Source organism: Lutra lutra, chromosome 2, assembly GCF_902655055.1.
Source record: "Lutra lutra chromosome 2, mLutLut1.2, whole genome shotgun sequence".
Lineage (NCBI taxonomy): Eukaryota > Metazoa > Chordata > Mammalia > Carnivora > Mustelidae > Lutra > Lutra lutra.
This window is the reverse complement of record NC_062279.1, coordinates 29,102,286-29,127,541: the sequence shown is the minus strand read 5'-3', so window position 1 is coordinate 29,127,541 and position 25,256 is coordinate 29,102,286. Positions and strand designations below refer to the sequence as shown.

Genomic DNA, 25,256 nt, shown 5'->3' with positions numbered 1-25,256 from the left:
GTTTGAGAAGTGCAGTCTCTAATTCAGGGCTTCCCAGCTAGTGTGCTGTAAATGGATTATAGGGATGCTAGAGAGTTAATCACAGTTCTGGACAGAATCTGGACCCGAGTAGTAAATAGCCTAATGTGCTATCGTGGTATTATCATTAGTTTTGTGGATCATGAAGTGAAAATGTTTGCAATACATTGTTCTAAATGCTTAGTATAGAGTTCTAAATAGCAAGTGTGTGATAAATCAAACTTGTTACTATGTTGACCAAATTTTCTACAGCTTACTCATTTCTGGGTTGTTTAACCTGCCAATAACCAAAAATTATATCAAACTCTTCTACCTTAATGGTGGATTTGTTGATTTCTTCTGGCTGTCGGTTTGTGCTTTATGTATTTGTAGGGTTTGGGGGTTTGGTGCATAGAACAATTCTGTCCTTTTGCAGAAGAAACTTTTTGTCACCACAGAGATCATCTTCATCCCTAATAATTACTTTTTTGTCTAATAGTTACACAGCTACTATGCCTAGGTACCTATGGTTAACTCAACTAAACAATTTGTTTTTATTTTTTCAATTAATATACAGTTAAATTGACTGTGTATCTGTGCATATGTAAAGTTCTATGAATTTATTTTTTTTTTAAGATTTTATTTATTTATTTGAGAGAGAGACAGTGAGAGAGAGCATGAGCTAGGAGAAGGTCAGAGGGAGAAGCAGACTCCCCATGGAGCTGGGAGCCTGATGTGGGACTCGATCCCGGGATTCCGGGATCATGACCTGAGCTGAAGGCAGTCGTCCAACCAACTGAGCCACCCAGTCGTCCCAGTTCTATGAATTTAAATACATCTATTGATTCATATGCATAGATTCACCCAACAACCGTAATCAGCTACTATCACAATGAGGACACACAACAAATCCATCAGAGCAAACACTCCCTTAGGCTAGCCCTTTGTAATCATACCCTCCACCTCCCTCTACCCTCTGGCAACCACTGATCTTTTCTCCATCCCGACAGTATAGTCTTACTTTTGTGAGACCACCATATAAATGGGACCATACTGTAAAACTGGTATTATTTCTTCCTTTAAAAGTTTGGTAAAATTTGCCATTCAAACCATTTGGGCTAGGGAATTTTATTCCAGAGGTTTTTAACAGCTCTAATTTCTTTAACAGTCGTACAACTATCTGGGTTATCTATTTCGTTGTAGGTGAATTTTGTCAGTTTGAAGTTATCACGGAATTGGGTCTGTTTCCTCTAAATTACTGAATGTACATGCACTGTATTATTCACAGTGTTTCTTTATGATTCTTTTAATGTCCGTTGGACCTGTAGTGAAATTACTTTCATTCCTCGTATTGGTAATCTCTGTATTCCCTTTTTTTCTTGTGAGAAGTTTCTATCCATTTTATTGACCTTTTCAAAGAATGAGCTTTTGAATTCTTTGGTTTTTCTCTTTTGTTTTTATTTTCTATTTCATTTCACATATGCTCTTATCTTTATTTCCTTCCTTCTGCTTCCTTTTAGTTTATTTTGCTCTTATTTGCTTCCTAAGGTGGAAGCTTAATTACAGCTTTGAAACTTTTCTTTTATTCTAAGTATTTAATGCTCTAAATTTCCCTCAGTATTGCTTTAGCTGCATCCCATACATTTTATATGTTCATTTCATTCAGTTCAAAATATCTTCCAGTTGACCTTGAGGCCTCCTCTTTGGCTCATGGGTTACTTAGCAGTGTGCTATTTAATCTTTTGAGTGTTTGGAGGCTTTCCTGCTATCTTTCTGTTATTGGTTTCTAGTTTAATTCCTTTAAGGTCAGAAAACACATTCCATACAAGCCGAATTCTTTTAAATGTATTAAGGTTTGTTTTATGACCCAAAATATAATCCCCATTTGTGAACATTCCATCAGTACCTGGGAAGAATGTTTACTCCACCATTGTTGGGTGGAGTTTCTATAAAAGTTAATTAGATCCAGTTTGTTGGCAGTCCTGTTCATTTCTATCTTCTTACTGATTTTCTGTCTATTAGTTCCATTAATTACTGAGAGATGTTGAAATCACTAACTATAATTATGGACTTCTGTATTTCTCCTTTCAATTCTGTCAGTTCTTTTGTTAAAGTATATACACATTTAGGATTATGTGCTCTTGAACATGATGGTTAACTTGATGTGTCAACTTGGCTAGGCTATGGTGCCCAGTTGTTTGGTCAAACACTAATCTAGATGATGTTATAAATATTTTGGAGATATTCCAATCACTTCCAATCAGTTGACTTTAAGAAAAGGAGATTACCTGATAATGTTAAGTCTCATCCAATCAAATGAAGGCCTTAAAGAGCAAAGACTGAGGTTTGCTGCACAACAAGGAACTGTGACTCAAAAATATTAACACAGAAATTCTGCCTGACTTTCCAGCCTGCCAGCTTATCCTACAAATTTCAGCCTTGCCAACCCCCACAACTGCCATCAGCCAATTCCTTAAAATCAATCTCTGTGTATATGTATGTGTGTGTGTAACTCTGGAGAACTATGATTCATTGGTAAACTGACCCTTTTACCATCATGTAATGTCTTTCCTTATCCCCGGTAATATTCTTTCTCCAAAGTCTCCACTGTCTGATATTAAAATAACAACCCAGCTTTCTTTTGACTAGTGTTTTCATGGTATATAGTTGTTATCCTTTTATTTTTAATCTACCAATATAATTACACTTGTGGATTTCTTATGGTCAGCATATAGTTGGGTCATTTTTTTCCCCCCAAGTTTACTTATTTATTTTTAAATAATCTCTACACCCAATCTGGGCTCAAGCTCATGACGCCAAGATCAAGAGTCTCATGCTCCTCTGACTGAGCCAGCCAGGCTCAGTCATATTTTTAAACCAATTCTAACAATGTCTGCCTTTAAATGGTGATTTTGGACCATTTACACTTAATATAATTATTGATACATTTAGATTTAGGTCCACCATTTATGTTATCAATTTGTAAAGCAAAATAATATTGCTTGCTTTGTCTTACATTTAAATAAATTATTTTGTTTTTTAAAACTGTAATACATATCATTCAACAAAAACTCAATTAAAAATTATTTGAGGGGCCCCTGGATGGCTCAGTCAGTGGAGCATCTGACCTTGATCTCGGAGTCTTGATCTCAGGGTCGTGAGTTTAAGCCACCTGTTGGCCATGAAGCCTACTTAAAAATATATATATTTGAAAAGGAAGAGAAACAAAGACTTTAAGAATCTCCATCTAGAAGAAAAAAATCTTTACCTGGACCTGCAATTATCACAGCATTTTTCAGTTCCCATAATACCCACGGAGGCCTTTCTTAGTTGTTTGTCTTCAAAATGAGACAAGATGAGTCTACCCAAGAGAAAATTTAAAATTAAATAAAAGAACAAAACCATATATGTTAAAATCATTGCTTAAAATAATGAGGTGAAATCATCACTAATTGATTCACCTGGGATCTCATTATCTGGCTTCAGTTTACTGAGGCACAAAGAAAGTTACCTTAAAATTTCAGCACATATGTAATACCAACAAGATATGGTTTCTAAATATTTCTAATTATTTTGCAAAACTTTTTCTTAAAAGAGCATCATTTTTTTTTAAAGAGCACCATTCTTAAATCTGTTATTAAGTAATATAAAACAAATAATACCTACTTTCGCCTACACCTTCTGGAATGAAGATATTTTTCCATCTTTGCCATCATCTTTAATTTGTATAATCGAAACTTTTCATTGGGAATCTCACTAAGGAGATGCCTGTCAATTACAAATATCACAGGAATATATAAAATTGCATTAGTGATTTTGTTATTTTTACATTTATTACTGTTTACTTTTCACAAACTATACCACCTACACCTCTATCAAGATAAAAAAAAAATTTTCTATCATCCCAGAAAGTTATATGTCCCTTTCTAGTCAAGTCAATGCCCCTAAGAGGCAAGCATTTTTCTAACTTCTATGAAAATTACTTTTGAAAGAATTCTGTATCTATATTCAAGCATCAATTTTTTAGCTGCCTTTGAAAAAATTATTATAAACCCTAAAGTTTTTCATTTTGATTTATATGCTACATGCTTTTTGGCAATATTCCCACTATACATGGATTTTTACATTTTCCCAGTAAAAGGTTATTGTTTATTTTATTTTATCTGAGAAACTAAAACATATTGAAAGAGGTTCAAATCCAAATATAAGCCTTAATCCCTATTTGCTCTTCAGAGGATTTCTCATCCCCCTTAAAACTATCCCTTTATACTATAGTCTATTTTGAGACACCAATAAAACATCAGAATTAAATTCTTCCTCGAACAATTATAACTCATTTTTCTATAATACTTAATTTATTTTAAAATTGTTAGCACTAGACATGTTTGTCTTTAAAAAGTTAATTCTAGTTTACTGTGAAGAAATTCCATGAATATCAGATATCAGAAGATGATGCACATCTTTCCAAGAATTCTTTTTTTTTTTTTAAAGATTTTATTATTTATTTGTCAGAGAGAGAGGGAGAGAGAGAGCGAGCACAGGCAGACAGAAAGGCAGGCAGAGGCAGAGGGAGAAGCAGGCTCCCCGCTGAGCAGGGAGCCCGATGTGGGACTCAATCCCAGGATGCTAGGATCATGACCTAAGCCGAAGGCAGCTGCTTAACCAACTGAGCCACCCAGGCGTCCCCCCAAGAATTCTTTCAAGAATAAATAGAAGTCTGAGTTGAGTAGATTTCAGATATTTCAAAAGAAAACAATGTTTGCATGTAAGCTCTAATTGATAATGCTGATCCTCATCAAAATGGACCTCACTAATATTATGACTATTCAAACTTCTGACTGATAAAAATAACTCCGTACAATTCTCAAAGATGACACCAACAGGGAATCCAGTTAAATGACTTCTGGAAAGTCTGAACATACAAATGATCACTTATTCAAAACCATTCTTATGATTTGACACCACCAACCACCATGCCTTTCCATATAATTTACCCCAAAATCTCTTCCAACTATTGACTCTAGTTCCCCATAATCTCATTCTTCCTAGCCCATGCCCTAAAAATTATAGTTGACCATTAAACAACACAAGTTTAAACTGCATCGGTCCACTTACCTGTGAATTTTTTTTTTTAAAGATTTTATTTATTTATTTGACAGAGATCACAAGTAGGCAGAGATGCAGGCAGAGAGAGAGAGAGGGAAGCAGACTCCCTGCTGAGCAGAGAGCCTGATGTGGGACTCGATTCCAGGACCCTGAGATCATGACCTGAGCTGAAGGCAGCGGCTTAACCCACTGAGCCACCCAGGCGCCCTTACCTGTGAATTTTTTAATAAATACAGTATAGTACTATAAATGCATTTTCTCTTAAGATTTTTTAAAATAGCATTTTCTTTTCTCTAGTTTATTTATGGTAAGAATACAGTATATAATAGATACAGCATATGAAATAAGTGCTAATCTACTGTTTATGTTATCTATAAGGCTTCAAGTCAACAGTAGGCTACTGGTAGTTAAGTTTTGGAAGAGTCAAAAGTTATATGTAGATTTTTGACTACCTGGGGGAGTCAGCACTCCTAACCCTCATGTTGTTCAAGGACCAACTATAGTTCTTTTTTTGCTTTATTTATTTGTTTAGCTCACCTCTTTCTCCTCAGGAAGGACAAAGAAAACAAACACCTACACTCTAAGTACTATAGCCTCCTTTGTATTTGGTTCAGATGACCTACATTTAACTTCTCATTACAGTGTCAGTAACAAATCTGAAAAAATAAAATTACAAGTCTCTAAAAGCAAATCTAGTAAATATTTATTTTACTTTTAGGACTATTAAAGTAAAATATTCCACAGAATAAAAATAAGTTGAAAAGGAAAAAAAATTCTAAAAGCAATCCATAAATACAAATCAGATGGAACCAGATGGAAGAATTATTAAATTGAAATTAACCTGCAAATTATTCCCTTTTTAAAAAGTTTACATTAACATTGGGTTTGACTGTTTAATAGCAAATGCAGACATTGAGATGTTGCCAATCGTACTGCTTCTACAATAAGAAATAAAAAATTACATATTTACACTGATGACTGGACAAGTTTTTCTCAATCATAGCATTCTAGTATAAGATACACTCTAAAAGTTTTATGAATTATAGTAATCTTTCGACTGAGAACAAGAAACTCCATTTATTCTCAAACTTTGTTTCCTTCAATAGAAGAGATCTGTCCCAAGGATGACACAGATCTGTCCTAAATCCTCACTGAATTCTCTTTTATCATGATTAACCCTGAGGTTTAGTATTTCCCTTAGGATGGATGCAAAAAACAACCTGTCTTTACTAAAATTCAAGTATGGGTTTTCTGGCACCATTATTTGATTACTAACCACTATTACTTCTGTGAAATCTTAGAAGAGGTAACCATTTAAAATATCTTTTGAAACCAAGATGCCTTCAACAGACAAATGGATAAAGAAGATATGGTCCATATACTATGAAGTATTATGGCTCCATCAGAAAGGATGAATACCCAACTTTTTTATCAACATGGATGAGACTGGAAGAGATTATGCTGAGTGAAATAAGTCAAGCAGAGAAAGTCAATTATCATATGGTTTCACTTATTTGTGTAGCATAAGGAATAACACGGAGGACATGGGGAGATGGAGAGGAGAAGTGAGTTGGGGGAAATTGGAGGGGGAGACAAACCATGAGAGACTGTGCACTCTGAGGAACTAACTGAGGGTTTTGGAAGGGAGGGGACTGGGAAGTTGGGTGAGCCTGGTGGTGGCTATTGTGGAGGGCACGTATTGCATGGAGCACTGGGTGTGGTGCATAAACAATGAATTCTGGAACACTGAAAATAAATTTAAAAAATAAATTTAAAAAAATAATTAAAAAAATAAAGTATCTTTTGAGACCCAAATAAATAGTAACTATATCTACTGATGAACCTGCATAGTCATAGTATAAAACTCCGGCTGCTAAGTGTTCAGCACCTCTAGTACAATATATAAATAAATCAGAATTGGTAGGAATCAACATATGTTTGATACAACCCCAAATTTAATAGTATCAGATAGACCTGTTCTCTATCCCAGTTATTTTAGTTTATAAAAAGCTTTTACATAGGCAACCGTCAAAAGAAAAACAATAATTGTTCTGTTTAAGGGGATGGTTTTATTAACTCTGTGTTAAGAAACAAAAGCTATGACTGTTCTTTAAAGAGCTTAAAATTTACACCAAACGTTTTTATCTAATTAATCCCTGTTCTTCTTTCATAACTCACCCTATCACTTCTTGAAGGAAGACTTAACCTGAACTTTTTAACTTGGTAAATACGCATCTAGTATATTCTTACTTACAATTCAACTGTCCTTCAAAGTACTTAACACAGCTGTAATTTTTACACAGATTTGCATAATCCCTTTTAAAAACTCTTTTGGTTATTGAAATTGTCAAACACAATGAATCCTGAGTATCTAGAGTTGTGGGTACATACTCTGTATGTATGTACATACAGAATCACAGAATCTGTGATTAAGGTCTGCCATTTCCATTATATTCTCTGAGAGCTCTCTGAGAGCAGGCACCATATCTGTTTTTATTTATCACTGTATCCCCAGCATAGATCATAATGCTTAAAACATAGCGGGCACTCAGAACAAAACACTGCTGAAATGATGAATAAAAATAAAAACTGTATTGGATAGGTACTCTCGTCATTTTAATAATATGAGCTAATATGTCCACGCAAGAGCTCAGTTTATTCAGCAACATGGATGTGCATTTTGAAAATAACTCATCTTAACAGCCGCATCAATTACCATATATAGGGGTTTTTTTCCTGAGATTTTATCCTCCTATGGATGAGGGCATCAGTTGCTAAACCCTGCCCCTGAAATTTTTGCAAGATGAAGTTTTCCATTCCAATATAAATCTCGTAGAACTCAAGTACCAGTAAAAGACTTGTTTCATGTTTAAGTAGAATGATCTTCCTACATTTAACTGAACACTTAATGTTTTTCATGGCAGTCAATCAGTACAGTGAATGGCTAGCTGTAGTGCAACACGAGTATTCACACACAATCAAGGAGAGCTGGCATGCTTTCACAGAACTAACAAAAGAAACAAATGGTAAAGAGAGTCAAATAGTAAAATTCACTTGGAATAAGCACCATTGTAGCACAGGAAAAAAGAACCAATAACAAAATAAATGCTATCTGAAGAAAACTATGGCTGCAGACATACCAAAACTCGAGAGGACCTGGGGTGAAAAAGAGTTTGTCCGGGCGCCTGGGTGGCTCAGTGGGTTAAGCTGCTGCCTTCGGCTCAGGTCATGATCTCAGGGTCCTGGGATCGAGTCCCACCTCGGGCTCTCTGCTCAGCAAGAAGCCTGCTTCCCTCTCTCTCTCTCTGCCTGCCTCTCCATCTACTTGTGATCTCTCTCTGTCAAATAAATAAATAAAATCTTTAAAAAAAAAAAGAAAAAGAGTTTGTCCATGCACAATATTAGGAAAGCACCCATAGGATCCATGTTCCATTCCCAGTATAGTTAATTCTTCACACTAGATGAAGTATAGCTGAAATCAGGTCATCTCTGGGTGGCAACACTTAACCACAAAGGTTCTTACATATCCTCTGTTTGGTTGGTTTTAAATACACTTATACACATTACTTGGAATTTTGGATGCAGCTTCAAAATACTTTCAAAGCTTATACGGAAAGAAAGAAATCTGCAAAAGTAAAAGCAATAAATGGTTTTACCTGTTTAAGTTAATGTCTGCTGGAGCCCACAGTACATGACAAGAACTCTGAAGTCCATCACGGCCAGCTCTCCCAATCTCCTGGTAATACGATTCCATTTCTTTAGGAGCACCATAATGAATGACTTTGCGAATGTCGGCTTTATTAATGCCCATTCCAAAAGCTATGGTAGCTATGACACACTGAGAATAAATAACAACATAGTTTGACAAATATGTAGCAGAACCAAAAGCTGACATCTTTACCTTTTGGCAAGAGTAATAATTAGCTCATTAACTAAAGTCCCCGGGATGAAACTGAATTTAATATAATTTCAACCAACACTTACAGATCAAAAGATTACCTGCCCAATTTATGAATTAGAGATTGGTAACCCTAAAATAGGATTTCTATTTCCTCCCTATAAGAAGTAGCAACTAAAGTGGTCTCCCTGAACACCTATGAGTGAGTACAAGACACAAAATAGATTCTTAAAATACTTACTATATTAAAAGGGACTTCATGTTATTATGAAGTTTCAAGAGTCCTTACCTGATTACCAAATATCTAAATATTTTCTAGCATTATTCCAAGATGGAAGGAAACCTCTCATTAAAGATGGTAAAGTGGAACATGAATTTATCTCTGCAACTTTAAAAGACACCTAACATATATGAGCATATTGAAATGATATTTACATCATTGGGAGAAGTTTTAGGGAAGAATGAGTGATAAGAACATAAAAAAAACTAAAAAAAAATTTTAAAGTATTAACAGTAAAAGAAGATATGCAATAAAAGTAACTATAATTTACTCCATGGCTTAGAGATAAAAAATATTTACAGAGAAATATATATATCGATCTAACCAAATTACGTTAATGTTGGGAGGAATGGGGGTTAGAAATACATGAACAGTGTAAGCAGAAGGCAGGAAGGGGTATGAAAGGGAGATAAACTCTCACTCCTCATAGTGGGAAGTCAACAGACAATGCCTACATCTAATAAATGAAAACTAATAATAAATTTTAAAAATCTAATAAATAAAAACTAAGTAATAACAGTAAAAGCAAATCACTGCACAATCTAGTGGTAAACAGCAAAAGAATAAACTAAGAGAGATGAAAATAGGAGACAGAAGTAGGAAAGGAAGGAGGGGCTGATGTTCCCATTGTAAGCATTGCAGAAGTAGCTAGTATTTTAAACTGTGCCTGTATAACCAATAAAAGTTGAAGTGCTATTACAAAAATCTATTAAGATGGACCAAGAATAGAAGAAAGATAGAAAGAAGGGGGCAGAGAGGAAGAAAGAAAAAGAAAATGCTAAATAGATAAAAGGAAGTATAAGAAAAGTGAAAGAAAAAAAAAACATTGAAATAGAAATTTATTAAGAAAAAGCTTTAAGGGGTGCCTGGCTGGCTCAGTCAGTAAAGTACTGACTCTTCATCTTGGGGTTTTGAGTTCAAGCCTGAAATTGGATGTAGAGATTACTTAAAAATAAAATCTTAAAAGAAAAAGCTTTGAGTGAATAAATCTAGGCCATTTTGCTATATTTGAAAGTGAATAAGCAACATAGTAATTTTAAGGTCTTTAAAAATGTATTTGATTCTCTTAATCTCACAAAACAAACTGAGGGTTGATGGGGGGAGGGGGGTTGGGAGAGGGGGGGTGGGGTTATGGATATTGGGGAGGGTATGTGCTATGGTGAGTGCTGTGAAGTGTGTAAACCTGGCGATTCGCAGACCTGTACTCCTGGGGATAAAAATATATGTTTATAAAAAAATAAAATTTAAATGAACCATAAAAAAAAATGTATTTGATTCAATTTTCTTCCAGCTTAGTTGACATATAACACTGTGTAAATTTAAGATGCATAATCTGATAATTTGATATACGTATACACTGTGAAATGATTACTTATAAAGTAATAAAGTTACTTATCACATCCATTACCTCCCATAGTTACCATTTGTAAGTGTGTATGTAGTATGTGTGTGTGGAGAGAACTTTGAAGATCTAGTTTTCACCATATGATCCTGGTTTGTTTTTTTTTAAGATTTTATTTTTAAGTAATCTCTACACCTGACATGGGGCTTGGTATCTACAACTCTGAGATCAAGAGTCGCATACTCTACTGACTGAGCCAGTCAGGCACATTTATGACACTGTTTTTCACCCTCTTCTACAGACATGATGTTCAAAATACCATTATAAACTCTCCAGTGAAAATAAAGTATTTTATCAAGTAATTTATTCACAGACTCATCTCAGAAAGAAAAGAATTTGAGACCTTAAAAAAGCAAATGAAATACAAAAGAACATGTAACAAAATCAGGACTAAAAGTAAGAATGAATGGTCACAGTCTAAAAATGCAAATCTACATCTGAATATGGTTAGATATGGTTAAGAACAGTAAGAAAAAATTTTTTTCTAAAATTATAAAATAGAAAATAGTAAGATTCTAAGCATCAGTCAATTCAAGATATGAAGAGCTTGGGAAGTGAGCTCTACTTTCAGGCCCACACCAAAGTATAAATCAACTTCAGAAAGACAGGAGAGTGAACATCTAGAATTCTATGCATGTATGCATTCAGTAGGCACTCAATAAATACTCAATGGCAAGTAATCAATTCCACGAGCACCAGACTATTCTATATAGATGAGGAAATGTATTTTTATCATCTTGAGGAGGTGTCTGAGAACTCTTCATGCAAATGTGAAGCTTACAATTTATTATAATAGCAAAGAAGGAGTACATTGAGGCCAGTTGTCAGATACAACAGGACCCCTAATGTCGCTAGGGTGACAGCATCAATACTAATTTATTAATTTTCCTAATGTGCATAAAACTTTTTGGCATCCTGCCACAGAAAGGGAAAATACAGTGGCACATACATATAATACCTTTCTAGATATTAGGTATAATTGGTGATCACTGTGAGGTCTTTAAAGCCATATTTCAAAGCATCAATGTTTCACTGAAGCTGAACGTGGGTAGCAAAACCAGATGCATCCAACGAAGTCTCCCCTCACAATATAAGAGAGAAAGTTTATAATCTCTCATATCTGTAAGAGATGCTTCTACCTAAATGAGTAATTAATAATAAATCAAGATGAAAGAAATCACTGATCAGTTAGTGGCTCAAACATCAATTGTTAAGATCCAGTAAGCAACAGCCAATAAATTTTATCTGATAATTTTCAAATTCCTGAGATAACAGAATAAAACTATAAACATTTTAGAATTTAGGTAACTCTATTCTAAGCAGTTGTGATAACTGTTCCTATCTTTAGAAAGAAGAGAAAGAAAAAGAATGCTTTTAGGTAAGTATGCATTATAGCATGACAGTGCATAGTGAACTTTATAGTGTATATGAACCATACTAGAGGTAAGCTGTTTGAACAATGTTGGTTTGAGGATCATTACCAACTACAGAACTGGACAGAAAGGAAATGGAAGACCTTCTGAGCAGAAAATGCAAAGCAGAAGTTAAGTTCACGTCTTAACTTCAGAGGAGGCCTAGTCCACAGGCTTGCATTAACAGACTTTGGATAGGATACTGACAGCATGAAACTGTAAACCTTCCAACATGGTCTGAATTTAAGTCCTCCTAAATATTCTGCATGACACCCACTAAACCAGGATTCCAATCACTTCAGATTGGAATTATTACATTATTTCAATCATTACAAGAATCTCAGCTAGAACACTTCACAGTGACTTCATTGATACCCTTTCTTCCTTCAGTCTTTCCTCTTCAAATCAATCCTGCATAGGGCTGATAATCTAATGTCTCTATGATACTACAATCTTGCTCAAAAATACACATTAGTCTGTCATAATGGTTTTCAAATGCTATTCTGTGGAGCTCTGAGAATTATAGAATACCCCCAGAGACTGTCTTGGGAGAATGGAAGTCTCTTAGATCTCTTTCTCTCACATCAACTTTGACAAGAATTAATCCACTTCGATTTGTCTTACCTAATAGATAAAAATGAATTAAAAAATTAAATGAAAATTTAAATTAAAAATTCTAAGGCTAAAGTGGTCTAGAAAAACTACAGGTACATTATTACATCAATCCCAGCCTGCCTCTTTGCAAATTTTAAGGCCCTTCTCCATAACCTGGCCAACCAAACTATTCAACTTTTTTCCTGTGAGTCTCTAACAGTTCTTCCCTGCCTTTTCAACCTATACTTTGTACCAATCTTACTCCACACTCTCTTTCTCTCCAACCATTCCAAACTATTCCCAGTTTCCTAAACCCAGTATGCACTTTCCTACCACAGTGTCCTTGCAAATGCTAGTCCCTTTCCTGGGAATTCCATAACCAAGCCCTTTGCCCTCATCACACACTGGCCTCACATACCCGACAAACTTCCACCTACTTGTTCAGATTCTGTGCTCAAACTGCTTCTCCCTGGTTGGATCATCACAAAAGAAGCTACCTTAACAGCGAGCATTCCTTCCTCTATGTACCTAAGCACTATGTGCAGCCTGCTTTTTGTACTCACCTGCAACAGTCTGTTCACCTGTCACCCATATCATACATTAATTCCCTTTGAGAGAAACTTCTTTATACTCAACAAGATAGAAGATAGAAGAGAAAACAAGATAGAAGAAAAAGATATGGGAAATAAATATTAGAGAAACATCGGTTTCCATGGGGAATAGAGAGTAATGATGATGGATCTTCACACCTGAATTTCATCTCTCATGAAACTATGATGAACCTCTCTCCTTGATTTAACACTCAGGCCTGCATGGTATGTTCCACAGGCTAAGTTCAGTTTCTTAAGTTCAGCTGTAACTTGTTCTGTCATTTTTCTGGAAGGACAATAGATGATAGTTGGACCCTCAAATTCCCAGGTGGTACTAAAATCAAATAAACAAACACACACAAACAAAAGAACAAAAACATATAAATATATATATAAATAATCTGTTTAAGATTATCTTATTTAATTTCCCCTTTCTTTTTAAAACTTTAAATTTCATTTGTTAAATTTTAATTAATTTTCTTTTCAGTAAAACACTATAAAAAGAAAGCATATAAAAAACAATGATACATTTAATTACATAAAAATGTGGAAAGTCAAATGTGGAAATGAATTATATTAAATCCCAAACACCTTCGACTCATCTTTTGTTCAAATTAAAAGTTAAAACCAGAGACAAGTTTATTTAAGTAAAAGCCTTGATAAAAACTTAACAAGCTACTGGAAATTCAATTTCCATACTTTCAGAATGCAAAGCACTAGATGAAGGATTAGTCTTCATTTACATAAGAAAGGTAAGTGAATATTTACATAGGAGAATAGTTTTACTCTTTCTCATGATCAAAAAATTGAGTTTCTATGTATGTTTACTAGAAAAACAGTAACTTTTTTGTAATATTAAAGATCATTTTTGTAGTTCAAAGAAGTATTTACTAGTAATCTTGGGACTACTACAGACAACATCTGTTCGAAAGTCTGTTTTAGAATCCTGTGCTTATTTATTAAAAATGCAAAGGATGGTTTCCAAAGAACATTCATTTAATGCCTCAACATATTCATTTACATGAATATATTCATTTATGCCAACTTAATATTAAAAATGTATTATTTTAGATTTGGGAAAAATTTTAATTTTTAATGCATATATTCTGATAAAATTTCAACTTTAGGAATTTATTTTACAAATATCTGCCAAAAGACACATATACACAAATATTCACAACAGAACTATATTAGTGAAAAGTAAATGTTCATCATTATGTACATTCATACTATGAAATATTAAGCAAACAACAAAAAATTACTGTATCTAAAAACCTTTAAGAAGGACTATGCAAAAGTCATTGAAAAGGGGAAAAAATAAGCAATAATTTGACTCTACAGGTTTTACTGAATAATCTACTCAAAGTAATTTTTTACAGTAACCAAATGGGCTTCCATAACAAAATGTCCCAGCAGATAAGGAAAAGAGAAAAATTACAGTTTTTTAATACACAAAAATATCTTTTTTTTTTTTAAGATTTATGTATTTGAGCGAGAGAAAAAGAGAGCACAAGTGTTGGGAGGGACAGAGGGAGAGAATCCCAAGCAGACTCCCTGCTGAGCCTGGAGGCTGACAGAGAGCTGGACACCACAACCCATGAGATCATGACCACAGCCAAAACCAAGAGTCAGAGCTTAAACTGATGGAGCCCCCCAGGCGCCCCTCACAAAACTATCATCATTTTAAAAACATTTCTCAAAGAAGAAAAATTTTTAGCCAAAATGTGAACATTATAATAGCCTACATATTAGGGCCCTAATTTTAAAAAATCACATTATGCAGAAAGATAGCAAAAATGCTTTTTCTTAATAATGATAAAAGTTTCCATTTATTGAAGATATAAAAATCCTAAATGTGTCTGTACCAATTAACAGAGTTTTTTTGTTTCTTTAAAAGGTTTTATTTATATATTTGACAGACAGAGATCACAAGTAGACAGAGAGGCAGGCAGAGAGAGAGGAGGAAGCAGGCTCCCCGATGAGCAGAGAGCCCGACGCGGGGCTCAATCCCAGGACCCTGGGATCATGACCTGAGCTGAAGGCAGAGGCCTTAACCCAATGAGCCACTCAGGCGCCCCCAATTAACAGAGCTTTAACACATGAAACAAAAATTGATAGAACTAAAGGGAGAAAGAGAAACACATCTATCTCTCATAACCGGAGATTTTAACCTGTATCTAAGCAAAGACACTTCAAATCAAAGGAAAATATTGCCTAAAATATGGAAATACTCTGTAACTACTCCTGCATAAAGTTAACAACAAAAACTGGAAGTGCATATCTGCACAGCACAGTTAGAGAAAAGAAGGGTATAAAGCTCAATGCCCAAATAGTGATCATTTATGAACAGTGATAAATCAAGAACAGAACCAGAAGATGTTAAGTATTCTTACCTGACATGTTTCTGTAGTGTTCAAATTGATACTAAGACCATGTATCAAGTTTTACATTTAAAAAAAGTAGAAAATACACAAACATTTGAACTTAGTAGAGAAATCAGAGGAATAAAATTTTATCTCTATTACAAAAGGATTCATTACTTCGCCAAGTGGTTTACTAAACATTGTTATTTCCTCACAACAATTTCCTGCAAGGAAAGAAATCTATCTTCATCTAACCACCAAATTAGATGGATGAGAGAGGCTTATCTATTCAATTTCAATGTATCATGAGTATAGAAAACAAATAAGGTCAGAATTTAACAAACAAGTTGGCCCAATGAATAGGGAAAAAATGGCAAAATTAAATAAAGAGAAGAAATAGAAATAAAAGGCAACACTCTGAAGTCTTAATTACCCTTCATCTAATTATTGCTTGTTAAGAGGAAAATTTCTATTTGCCTAAAGTCTACAGGAAGCATTCTGACTCGCAGGGGTTGGTGATACCATAACTCTTGGAGGACTGAAAATGAGTGCAAAATCTTTCCTGCTTTGATCTCGGAAAAACCACTGTCACAAATATAAAAATCTCAGATGGTCTTGGATGTTAGGCTAAGGAGTCTTGCTGTTAGTCCACAGGGAAGAGGGAGGCACCAGAGAGGAATGCCAAGACTCAGGGATGTGCTTTCAGATGATGAATCTGACAACCATGTCTAGAATGCAAGGAACACTGAGGAGGAGGGAGGTCTATTAAGGGACATGATAACAGTCTAGGCTAAGAGACCCCCACTAGTATAATTAACATGAAAGATGGTGAGAAGAAAACATAAAAGGACAATATAGTCAGAAAGATAAAATGTCACAATGTCACACACACAAAAAGGTAAACAGTTTCAAAAAGGAGAAGGTTATTAGGGGAAGGCCACAGAGATTGAAAATAATATGGACGGAAAAGGATCAAAGATTAGGATAAAGGGAAGTAAAGTACAATGAGTACTCACTTCAGAGAGATCACCAGAGCTGTGCAAATACTCAATACAGCCATTACTTTCTTGTTTTTTATTTTTTTAATATTTTGTTTTTAAGTAGTCTTTACACCCGATGAGAGGCTCAAACTCACAATCCCAAGATCAAGAGTCACATGCTCTACCGTCAGAGTCAGCCAGGCACCCCCATTACTTTCTTGTTTTAATCTGAATATAGTACAATTATGCCAATAGAAAATCCGACATTTAAATTCATCCTAAAGAACCCCAGGAGTCCTTCAGGAAAATACTATTGATGTTATTTAAACTATTTGCCCAGACTTGTTTTATGTTTGTGCTGGTAGGTCAAACATTATTCACATGTGTTCATTTTTTTTTAAGATTTTATTTATTTACTTATTTGAGAAAGAGAAATGAGAGAGAGAGAACACAAGATCAGGGAGGGTCAGAGGGAGAAGCACTCTCCCCACTGAGAAGGGATCCTGATGCAGGACTCGATCCTGGGACTCCAGGACCATTCCCTGAGTCGAAGGCAGTCACTTAAACCAACTGAGGCACCCAAGTACCCTATTTTCATGTACTCTGATTTAAAAACACATTTCATAACGTGACAGTTATAAGCTTTTCACCAAGAAGACAGATCAGGGAGATAAAACAAAGGAAAGCTTCTTAGTATACATATAAAATGCCTCCAAACAAAAGAAACAGGAAAAAGTACGAGTGACAGCTTCTTCTTCAATAAAATGAAAATAGTATGTAGCTTACTAAGCAGTTATAAGAATTACCAGATCATTTATATAAAGCACCTAGGATAGTCCCTGGCACATAACAAAATGTTTATTATTAAGATGACTTTTAAAATTCCCTAATACTCAATTAGTCATATAATTAGTGAGCTAAAGAAAATTCAGTTAAAAGACTCAGTTGTTTCTACTGTTTACTTGCCAACTGTTTTTTTTTAAAGACTTTATTTATTTATTTGACAGAGATCACAAGTAGGCAGAGAGGCAGGCAGAGAGAGAGAGGACACAGACTCCCCGCTGAGCAGAGAGCCTGACTCGGGGCTCGATCCCAAAACCCTGGGACCATGACCCGAGCTGAAGGCAGAGGTTTTAACCCACTGAGCCACCCAGGCGCCCCATACTTGTCAATTATTAAGAGTGTAGGGGTGCCTGGCTGGCTCAGTAGGTAGGATATGCAACTCTTGATCTCAGGATTGTGAGTTCAAGCCCCATGTTGGGCGTAAAGTTTACTTTAAAAAAAAAAAAAAAAAGAAAGAAAAAGAAAAGGTGTACATCCTGTTCAAGCAACGACATGAAGTACCAAAATACCAGAATTATTTTCTGCCTTCAAAATTAAGCTATTTTCTCAGTTGTTGTCTTGATTATATAACATCACACTTGACTTGAACCAAAGCTAAGCAGAATGTGAAAAATGTTAAATATGCATTAGAAAGAAATAATAAATAAATAAGCAAATACATTCATAAAACAAACAAAGAAAAAATAAGGAAATAGTTAACCAAAATTTATCGACATGAAATCCTCACTTTGTCTTTCGGATAAGAAATTGGACAAGATCCTGAATGATGTTTCCTGTTTTTCGCCCAACTTCTAAATACAAGTTTGGTCGATCAAAACCAGTACAGGTAATCTGAGGATTCTTCAGGTTTAAGCAGCGCACAATGTCTTCCCGGATTGAAGAACTTGCAGTGGCAGTAAGTGCAACAATCGGAACCTGAATGAAATGAAACTGATTTTTTAAAAAGTAGAGCGCTCATTAATTCCCAACATTTCTACTGCCTTCTTACAAACAGACTGGATGACAATTATAAAAGGAATAATGTTTAAAATGCAACTTAAAAATTACTCTTTTTCGAAGAAGAAAAAGAAAACTTCCTACTTACTTGTTTCTCACCTTTGGAATACTTTTTTTTTTTTTTTTTTTTTTTTTTGAGAAAGAGAGAAAGCGAACATGCCAGAAGGGGTTGGGCAGAGGGACACTGGGAGAGAGAACCTCAAGCGGGCTCCTTGCCCAGCGCAGATCCAAAGCAGTGTTTGATCTAGGGACCCTAAGATCATGACCTGGGCCAAAATCAGGAGTCAGATGCTTAACCAGCTGAGCCACCATGGAATACACTTACTTTTTAAAAATCAGAAGAAGTTTAAATAAAACACTAAACCCATAAGATTTCTAAATACAATTACCTACTTATTAGCGATCTAACTCTCCACTATTTTTTATTTTTAACATTTATTACATTAGTAATAGTACTGATATAAATGAGGGATATGGTATGCCTTATTTTTTTTTTAAGATTTCATTTGTTTATTTGACAGACAGAGATCACAAGTAGACAGAGAGGCAGGCAGAGAGAGAAAGAGGGAAGCAGGCTCCCTGCTGAGCAGAGAGCCCCATGCGGGACTCGATCCCAGGACCCTGGGATCATGACCTGAGCCGAAGGCAGCGGCTTAACCCACTGAGCCACCCAGGCGCCCCTGCCTTATTTTTTATTAATCTATAATTCACAAATTATAAACCCTTTTGTTCACTGAAAATCTAACAATACAAAGCAGTTAAGTCTTTTTTTGTCTTCTGTATTAAAGATACCGGTTTATGGCTTCTCAGATGTAGAAGCAAAGCTCTTAATAACCTGATAACCTCTGTCAAGTTTACTAAGTTAATCATGGCATACTATACATAAGAACATATAACACAAAACATCCATTATTAACTGATTCCTTAAGCAACCAAGTCATGTTCTATTTTCAGTCTAGCAAAGACTTCTTAACTGGATTAGCAGCCAAAACAGGAGACATGGCAGTTACTAGGAAAAACAGGAATACGTAATCATTCAGAAATTCTAAACTAGGATAATGACATACCTCCCATGAAACTCGATTCATTATTTTTGCTCCTATTATCATGGGGAATTATGATAAATTATGTTATTATCTTATATTCAGAAAAAAAGGGACTAAGTCTTCAAGTTGTTCCTAAATCATTAGCTATTCTATGTCCAAAAATACACAGTAAAGTAAATGACATCCTCATAAAATAGCTCTCCAGATGCCCTGTACCTACCTCATAAATCAGTTTAAGCAATTATTTTCCATGGAAGTGAAAATTTAGGTGCAACTATACGAAAAGCAATTATAGAATTTGGAAAACAAGATACAATTTGCTAACACTATAAACTAGTTTTACAATCAATATGGCTTTACTGAATTAAAAATTATCTCAAAGCTCATGTAAAAAAGTTAGCTTTGCAGTAGGTTTTTTTTTTTTTAAAGATTTTATTTATTTATTTGACGGAGAGAGATCACAAGTAGGCACAGAGGCAGGCGGGGGGGGGGGGGGAAGCAGGCTCCCCGCCAAGCGGCGAGCCCGATGTGGGGCTCGATCCCAGAACCCTGGGATCATGACCCAAGCCGAAGGCAGAGGCTTTAACCCACTGAGCCACCCAGGCGCCCCTGCAGTAGGTTTCTTTAAATGGAAAAAAAAGGTATCGGAACCAATGTGAGCAGGTAATTGGCATTTTTGCATTCTCTATCCTTTTATATTCTGTGCACTTACTTAAATTGTTAAATATTATTTAAATACTTTATTTTTTTAAAAAGACTTTTTATTTATTTACTTGATAGAGAGAGAGACAATAAGAGAGGGCACATAAGCAGGGGGAGTGGGAGAAGGAGAAGCAGGCTTCCCACTAAGCAGGGAGCCCGATGTGGGGCCAGAACCCAGGACCTTGGAATCATGACCTGAGCTGAAAGCAGATGCTTAACAACTGAGCCACTGAAGCACCCCTATTTTTTTTTAAAGATTTTATTTATTTATATGACAAAGAGAGTGACACAGTGAGAGAGGGAACACAAGCAGGGGGAGTGGGAGAGGGAGAAGCAGGCTCCCTGCCAAGCAGAGAGCCCGATGCAGGGCTCAATCTCAGAACCCTGGGATCATGACCCAAGCCGAAGGCAGACATCCAAGCCTGAGCCAGCCAGGCGCCCCAATTTAAATAAATTTATTTAAAAATTTTAATTTCATTATTTAAAAATGAAACTCCCAAATTAACTTCATTGATTTCTGGCTTTCAATCAGACTGTTCTCTGAATTTAGAGAATGCCTACCGAACAACTTATAAATAGACCAATTAATAGAGAAGTTGGTTTATCTAAACAAGCTTATACATATATATATATACATATACACACACATACATACACACACAGGTATATATATATATATATATATATATATATATATATACATACATACATACATACGCACGGAAAGTTTAAACATTAGAAGCTCTTAGGACATGCACATACTCACCCTCACAAAAACATTTTTTTTAACCACTCTAAGTGCTTTACTCAAACAATTTATAAATGCACTAACAACATCCTTGTTTAACTGCATATGCAGAGAAAAAACAAGGTTTTCAGGATACAAAGAGCAAGAGGGTTTGGTTTGTTTTTCTAAGCAGTATAATGTATGAGTGGATAGGCAATGTACTTACGAAGATAAAATAAACATGAAACAGGATACCTCTTAAAGAAATTAATTTTAAAAATCAGGCAATGCTGTAAAGTGTGTAAACCTGGCGATTCACAGACCTGTACCCCTGGGGCTAATAATACATTAAATGTTAATAAAAAATAAAAAATGTTTAAAAAATCAGGCAAAATAGCAGCATGGTAGTGAAAAATAACTGGCTTAAAGTCAGATGCCTGAGTTCAAAACCCACCTTTGTCGCTAAGTAGATGTGAGATTTTGAGCTGGTGATTTCACTCTCTAAGTTTTGGTTTCCTCATATGTAAAGAGATAACGATTACAGCAATCTCATAAAGTCATGGTGAAGACCGAATGATGACACAATGTGTAACTTGCTGAGCATGATGCATGGTACACCGTAAGCACTCGAAAAGTTTCAACTATTGGGGCGCCTGGGGGGCTCGGTCAGTTAAGCGTGGGACTCTTGGTTTTGGCTCAGGTCATGATCTCAGCATTGTGAGATGAAGCCCCCCCCACCGGATGCACTACTTCAGATTCTCTTTCCCTCTCCCTGCCCCTCCCCGCTTGTACACTCTCTCTTTCTTAAATAAATATATAAAATCTTTAAATTTAAAAAGCGTTAACCATTATTGATGCTGTTATCACAACCACTGAAAAGAATTCTATACAAGAATTCCAGAGGCATGGGCATGACTCCCAGATTTGCCACTGACTTTGGCAAGGGCTTCTTTTAGCCTCAGTTTTCTTCACTAAAATATGAGATGTAGAGGGTTATGTGATGTTAGACTCTCTTCTAACTTAAAAATTCCCACCTTGCCATTAGAAACTCCCTAAGTCCATGACCTGTAAGTGATGAAAAATCAACAGAAATGCAGTCTTTCACCCCCAACCTTCTAGAAGGTTGCAGTTAAGAATGCTGCTTCCACAACTAGAAAACAGAATAAAATAAGGGCATATATTAAACTTAAAGAAACAATGGTTATTTATATTCACTTCAGAAATGAAGAGAATCTTTTATAAGTTTGTGGTGCCTTATGACGTTTAAAACTTATAAACTAGAGTGATGCCTGGATATAACGCACAGGCTGGCTAGGAGAAAGATGATCACACATCCTGGTTTCCACACCAGCATATCCTGTCCTCATAGCAGAAATACTGACACCTCTCAATCTCTTTCAAGAGCAAACTGATTTGGACAATAAACTTACAGCATCACTTAGTTAAATCAAGCTCTTAATTCATGAAACTCTTACTCTTTAAGTTGGAAAATTCAGTCTCTTTGGAAATAAGTACCAAGTTTTGTTAAAAGCCGCAAAAACTATAAATTAACCTTGTGACTATAAATTTAGGAATGGTTTAATCACAGGCTTCAATGGCGCAGCATCTACACATTCAGAGAACTGTAACTGTTCCATCTGTTTCTAAATTTGGGTCATGTTGCTAATGCTAACTCCATACTACATAATATCATGCTGCATTCATTCGTTCACTCATTTCAAAAAGTTACCATTCACATTATTCAAGGAGTGTCTATATGTGCTATCTTTGGGAGAGGACTGGGGAGGGAGGAATGGAAAGAATCAACACGTCTCATGGACATCACAGTACGTTTTACTAGAATTTTACAAAATCTTAAGACTGATACAGAGCTTTCTGCATCGCTGCTCTTTCTTGAAACACTTTGTCTGATCCTCTCCAAATGCAAATCTTTATGCCAAGTGCTTTAGTGATTTCTTTGCTATTTTTAAACCTACTGAAATCATATGGTATGAAGCGGCAACAGTTGTCCCAGTGTAATCGCAACTGGAAGGAGGAGAAAAGCACTGAGAACGGTGAGGAAAATAAGAGTCCTACAACCACCAGGTGGCATTTCTCACCACTTAGCTAATCAACAGGACTCATGAAAACACTAGGGGGAAAAGGTTTTCTCAGCCATTGCTTGACAAACACCCTGGGCTATACTGAGTCATTGCAAGAAATGAAAATGATCCAATAGAGTCCAAAGCCAGACATAATAAAAGATTTAATTCACCACTGAAAAGTGTTTAAGAGCTGCATAAAATATTTAAAACTCCTCTAACACAATCCTCTTAGCATCAAAGGCCTCAGAAAGGATTACAGAAAGCAATCTTCCTATTTTCCAAAAGCTTACTTTAAAACCATTCTAAATTAATGGAAAGCAGTCCTTGAGGCATACTGAGCCTCCTGACTTTCACCATACAAATATCTTGTTTATCTATTACGTGTACTGTTAACCTTTCTTTATTATTTATACTGTTTCACACACCATTTACTGTGTTCCACATACCATTTACTGTTTGATACTTTTGCTTCTACAGGTATGGATCTAAATTCCTTTACTGCACCATGAGCTACTTCAGGGCAGAAACTATGTTTTATACTTATTTCTCATCACTTGCTTGAGATACCAACACAGAGTCCCAGTGTGAAGCTATGGCCCAACTCTACCACTCCCCGCTGGGAAAGTGACGTCTCTGATTCTTTGCTTTCTCGTCGGAATTCATTTTTCATTTACCCAAGTACTTACGGAGCGCCCATTATGTGCCCGGTCCTGTTCTAGATTATATGAACAAAACCATCAAAAGCCTGTCCCCCATAGAGAACATTCTAGGAGGGACCCACAGACAAGAGACAAAATTTGATATGGTAAGTAAAACAGTGATAAGTGCTATTAAAAAATAGCAAAGGAATATGAGGTATGTCGAATGTTGGAGGGGGAAATTAATTTGAAATTTTTAATATGGTGGCCCAAGAGGCATAAATGAAAAAGTAATACTTCAGTAAAAACTTGAGAGAAGTAAGGGATCATCCCATGTGAAAAGTATTCAGGGAAGGGCACCTGGGTGGCTCAGTTAGGTAAGCGGCCAACTTCTTGCTTCAGGCTCAGGTCATGATCTCATGGGTCCTGAGACTGAGCCCCATGTCACTGGGCTCCACACTCAGCAGGGAGTATGCTTGAAGATTTTCTCCCTCTGCCTTTCCCTCAGACTTGCACACAGACATGTGCGCATGCGCCCTCTCTCTCTCTCTCTCTCTCTCTCTCTCACTCTCTCTAATAAATAAATCTTTTTTAAAAATAAGTATTCAGGACACCTGGGTGGCTCAGTCAGTTAAGACTTTGCCTTCGGCTCAGGTCATGGTCCCACGGTCCTGGGATTGAGTCTCGCTTCAGGCTCCCTGCTCAACAGAGAGCATGCTTTTCCCTTTGCCTGCTGCTCCCCCTGCTTGTGCTCTCTCACACACACACACTCTCTCTCTCTTTTAAAAATAAATAAATAAATAAACTTTTTTTAATTAAAAAAAATAAAAATAAGTATTCAGAGAGACGGAAGAGTGAGAACAAAGCCCTACTGTAGGAGCATGCTCCGTGTCTGAAGAATATCAAGGGGAACAGTGTGGCTAGAACCCAGCGAATGAGGAGACAAGCAGTAGAGAATGGAGTCAAAGACAAAACCGAAGACCAGATCACATAAGTAAGACCTTTGTCATGACTTTTGTCATTATTTAGAGTGAAATGGTCACTGCTAGAGGATTTTCAGCAGAAGACATGACCTATCTGGCTTATTATTCCAAAAGGATCACTCTGGATGCTGTACTGAGACTTAAGGAGGGCAAGAGTGAGAACAGGGAGACCAATGAGGAGACTGCTTCAATAACGCACCCTCAAGGGCATGATGGCTTGTGCCAGGGCAGTGACAGGGATCGAGAGAGAAAGTATTAGATTTGGTATATATTCTGAAGACCTCAAAAGAGTTCCTCACTGTTTAAATGTGGGATGGAGTGCGAGAAAAAGAGAAGAATTGAACATATTTGGCCTGAGCACCAGAAGGATGATCTGTTATTAAATGACATGGGGGAAACTGAGGGAAGAGCAGGTTTGGGTTGGAAAGAAAATCAGGAAGCCACAGGGCTAGGTTAAGTCTGAATTGCCTATTAAGCATTTAAGTAGAAAGATGCCGAGTAGTCAGTTACATTTATGTGTGTATGTATGCGTGCGTGTGTGTGTGTGTATTCTATAAAATAGTGATAATACCAAGTGCTAGCAAGGAGGCAGAGAAACTGGATCACTAATACGTT

General features: G+C 35.9%; 1 protein-coding gene across 6 annotated transcripts in view; it reads right to left on the bottom strand.

Moving 5' to 3' along the window:
- Nucleotides 1-25,256, bottom strand: part of WRN (WRN RecQ like helicase) — a 142,982-nt gene that overhangs the window by 43,619 nt on the left and 74,107 nt on the right. For all 6 annotated transcript variants that reach the window (XM_047716851.1, XM_047716844.1, XM_047716837.1 and 3 more), the window contains 5 exons: nt 18,193-18,380; nt 13,439-13,613; nt 8,760-8,941; nt 3,664-3,765; nt 3,266-3,358 (listed from right to left, as the gene is read on the bottom strand). In XM_047716851.1, coding sequence (XP_047572807.1) covers nt 3,266-3,358; nt 3,664-3,765; nt 8,760-8,941; nt 13,439-13,613; nt 18,193-18,380 — 740 coding nt within the window. The remainder of the gene's footprint in view (nt 1-3,265; nt 3,359-3,663; nt 3,766-8,759; nt 8,942-13,438; nt 13,614-18,192; nt 18,381-25,256) is intronic.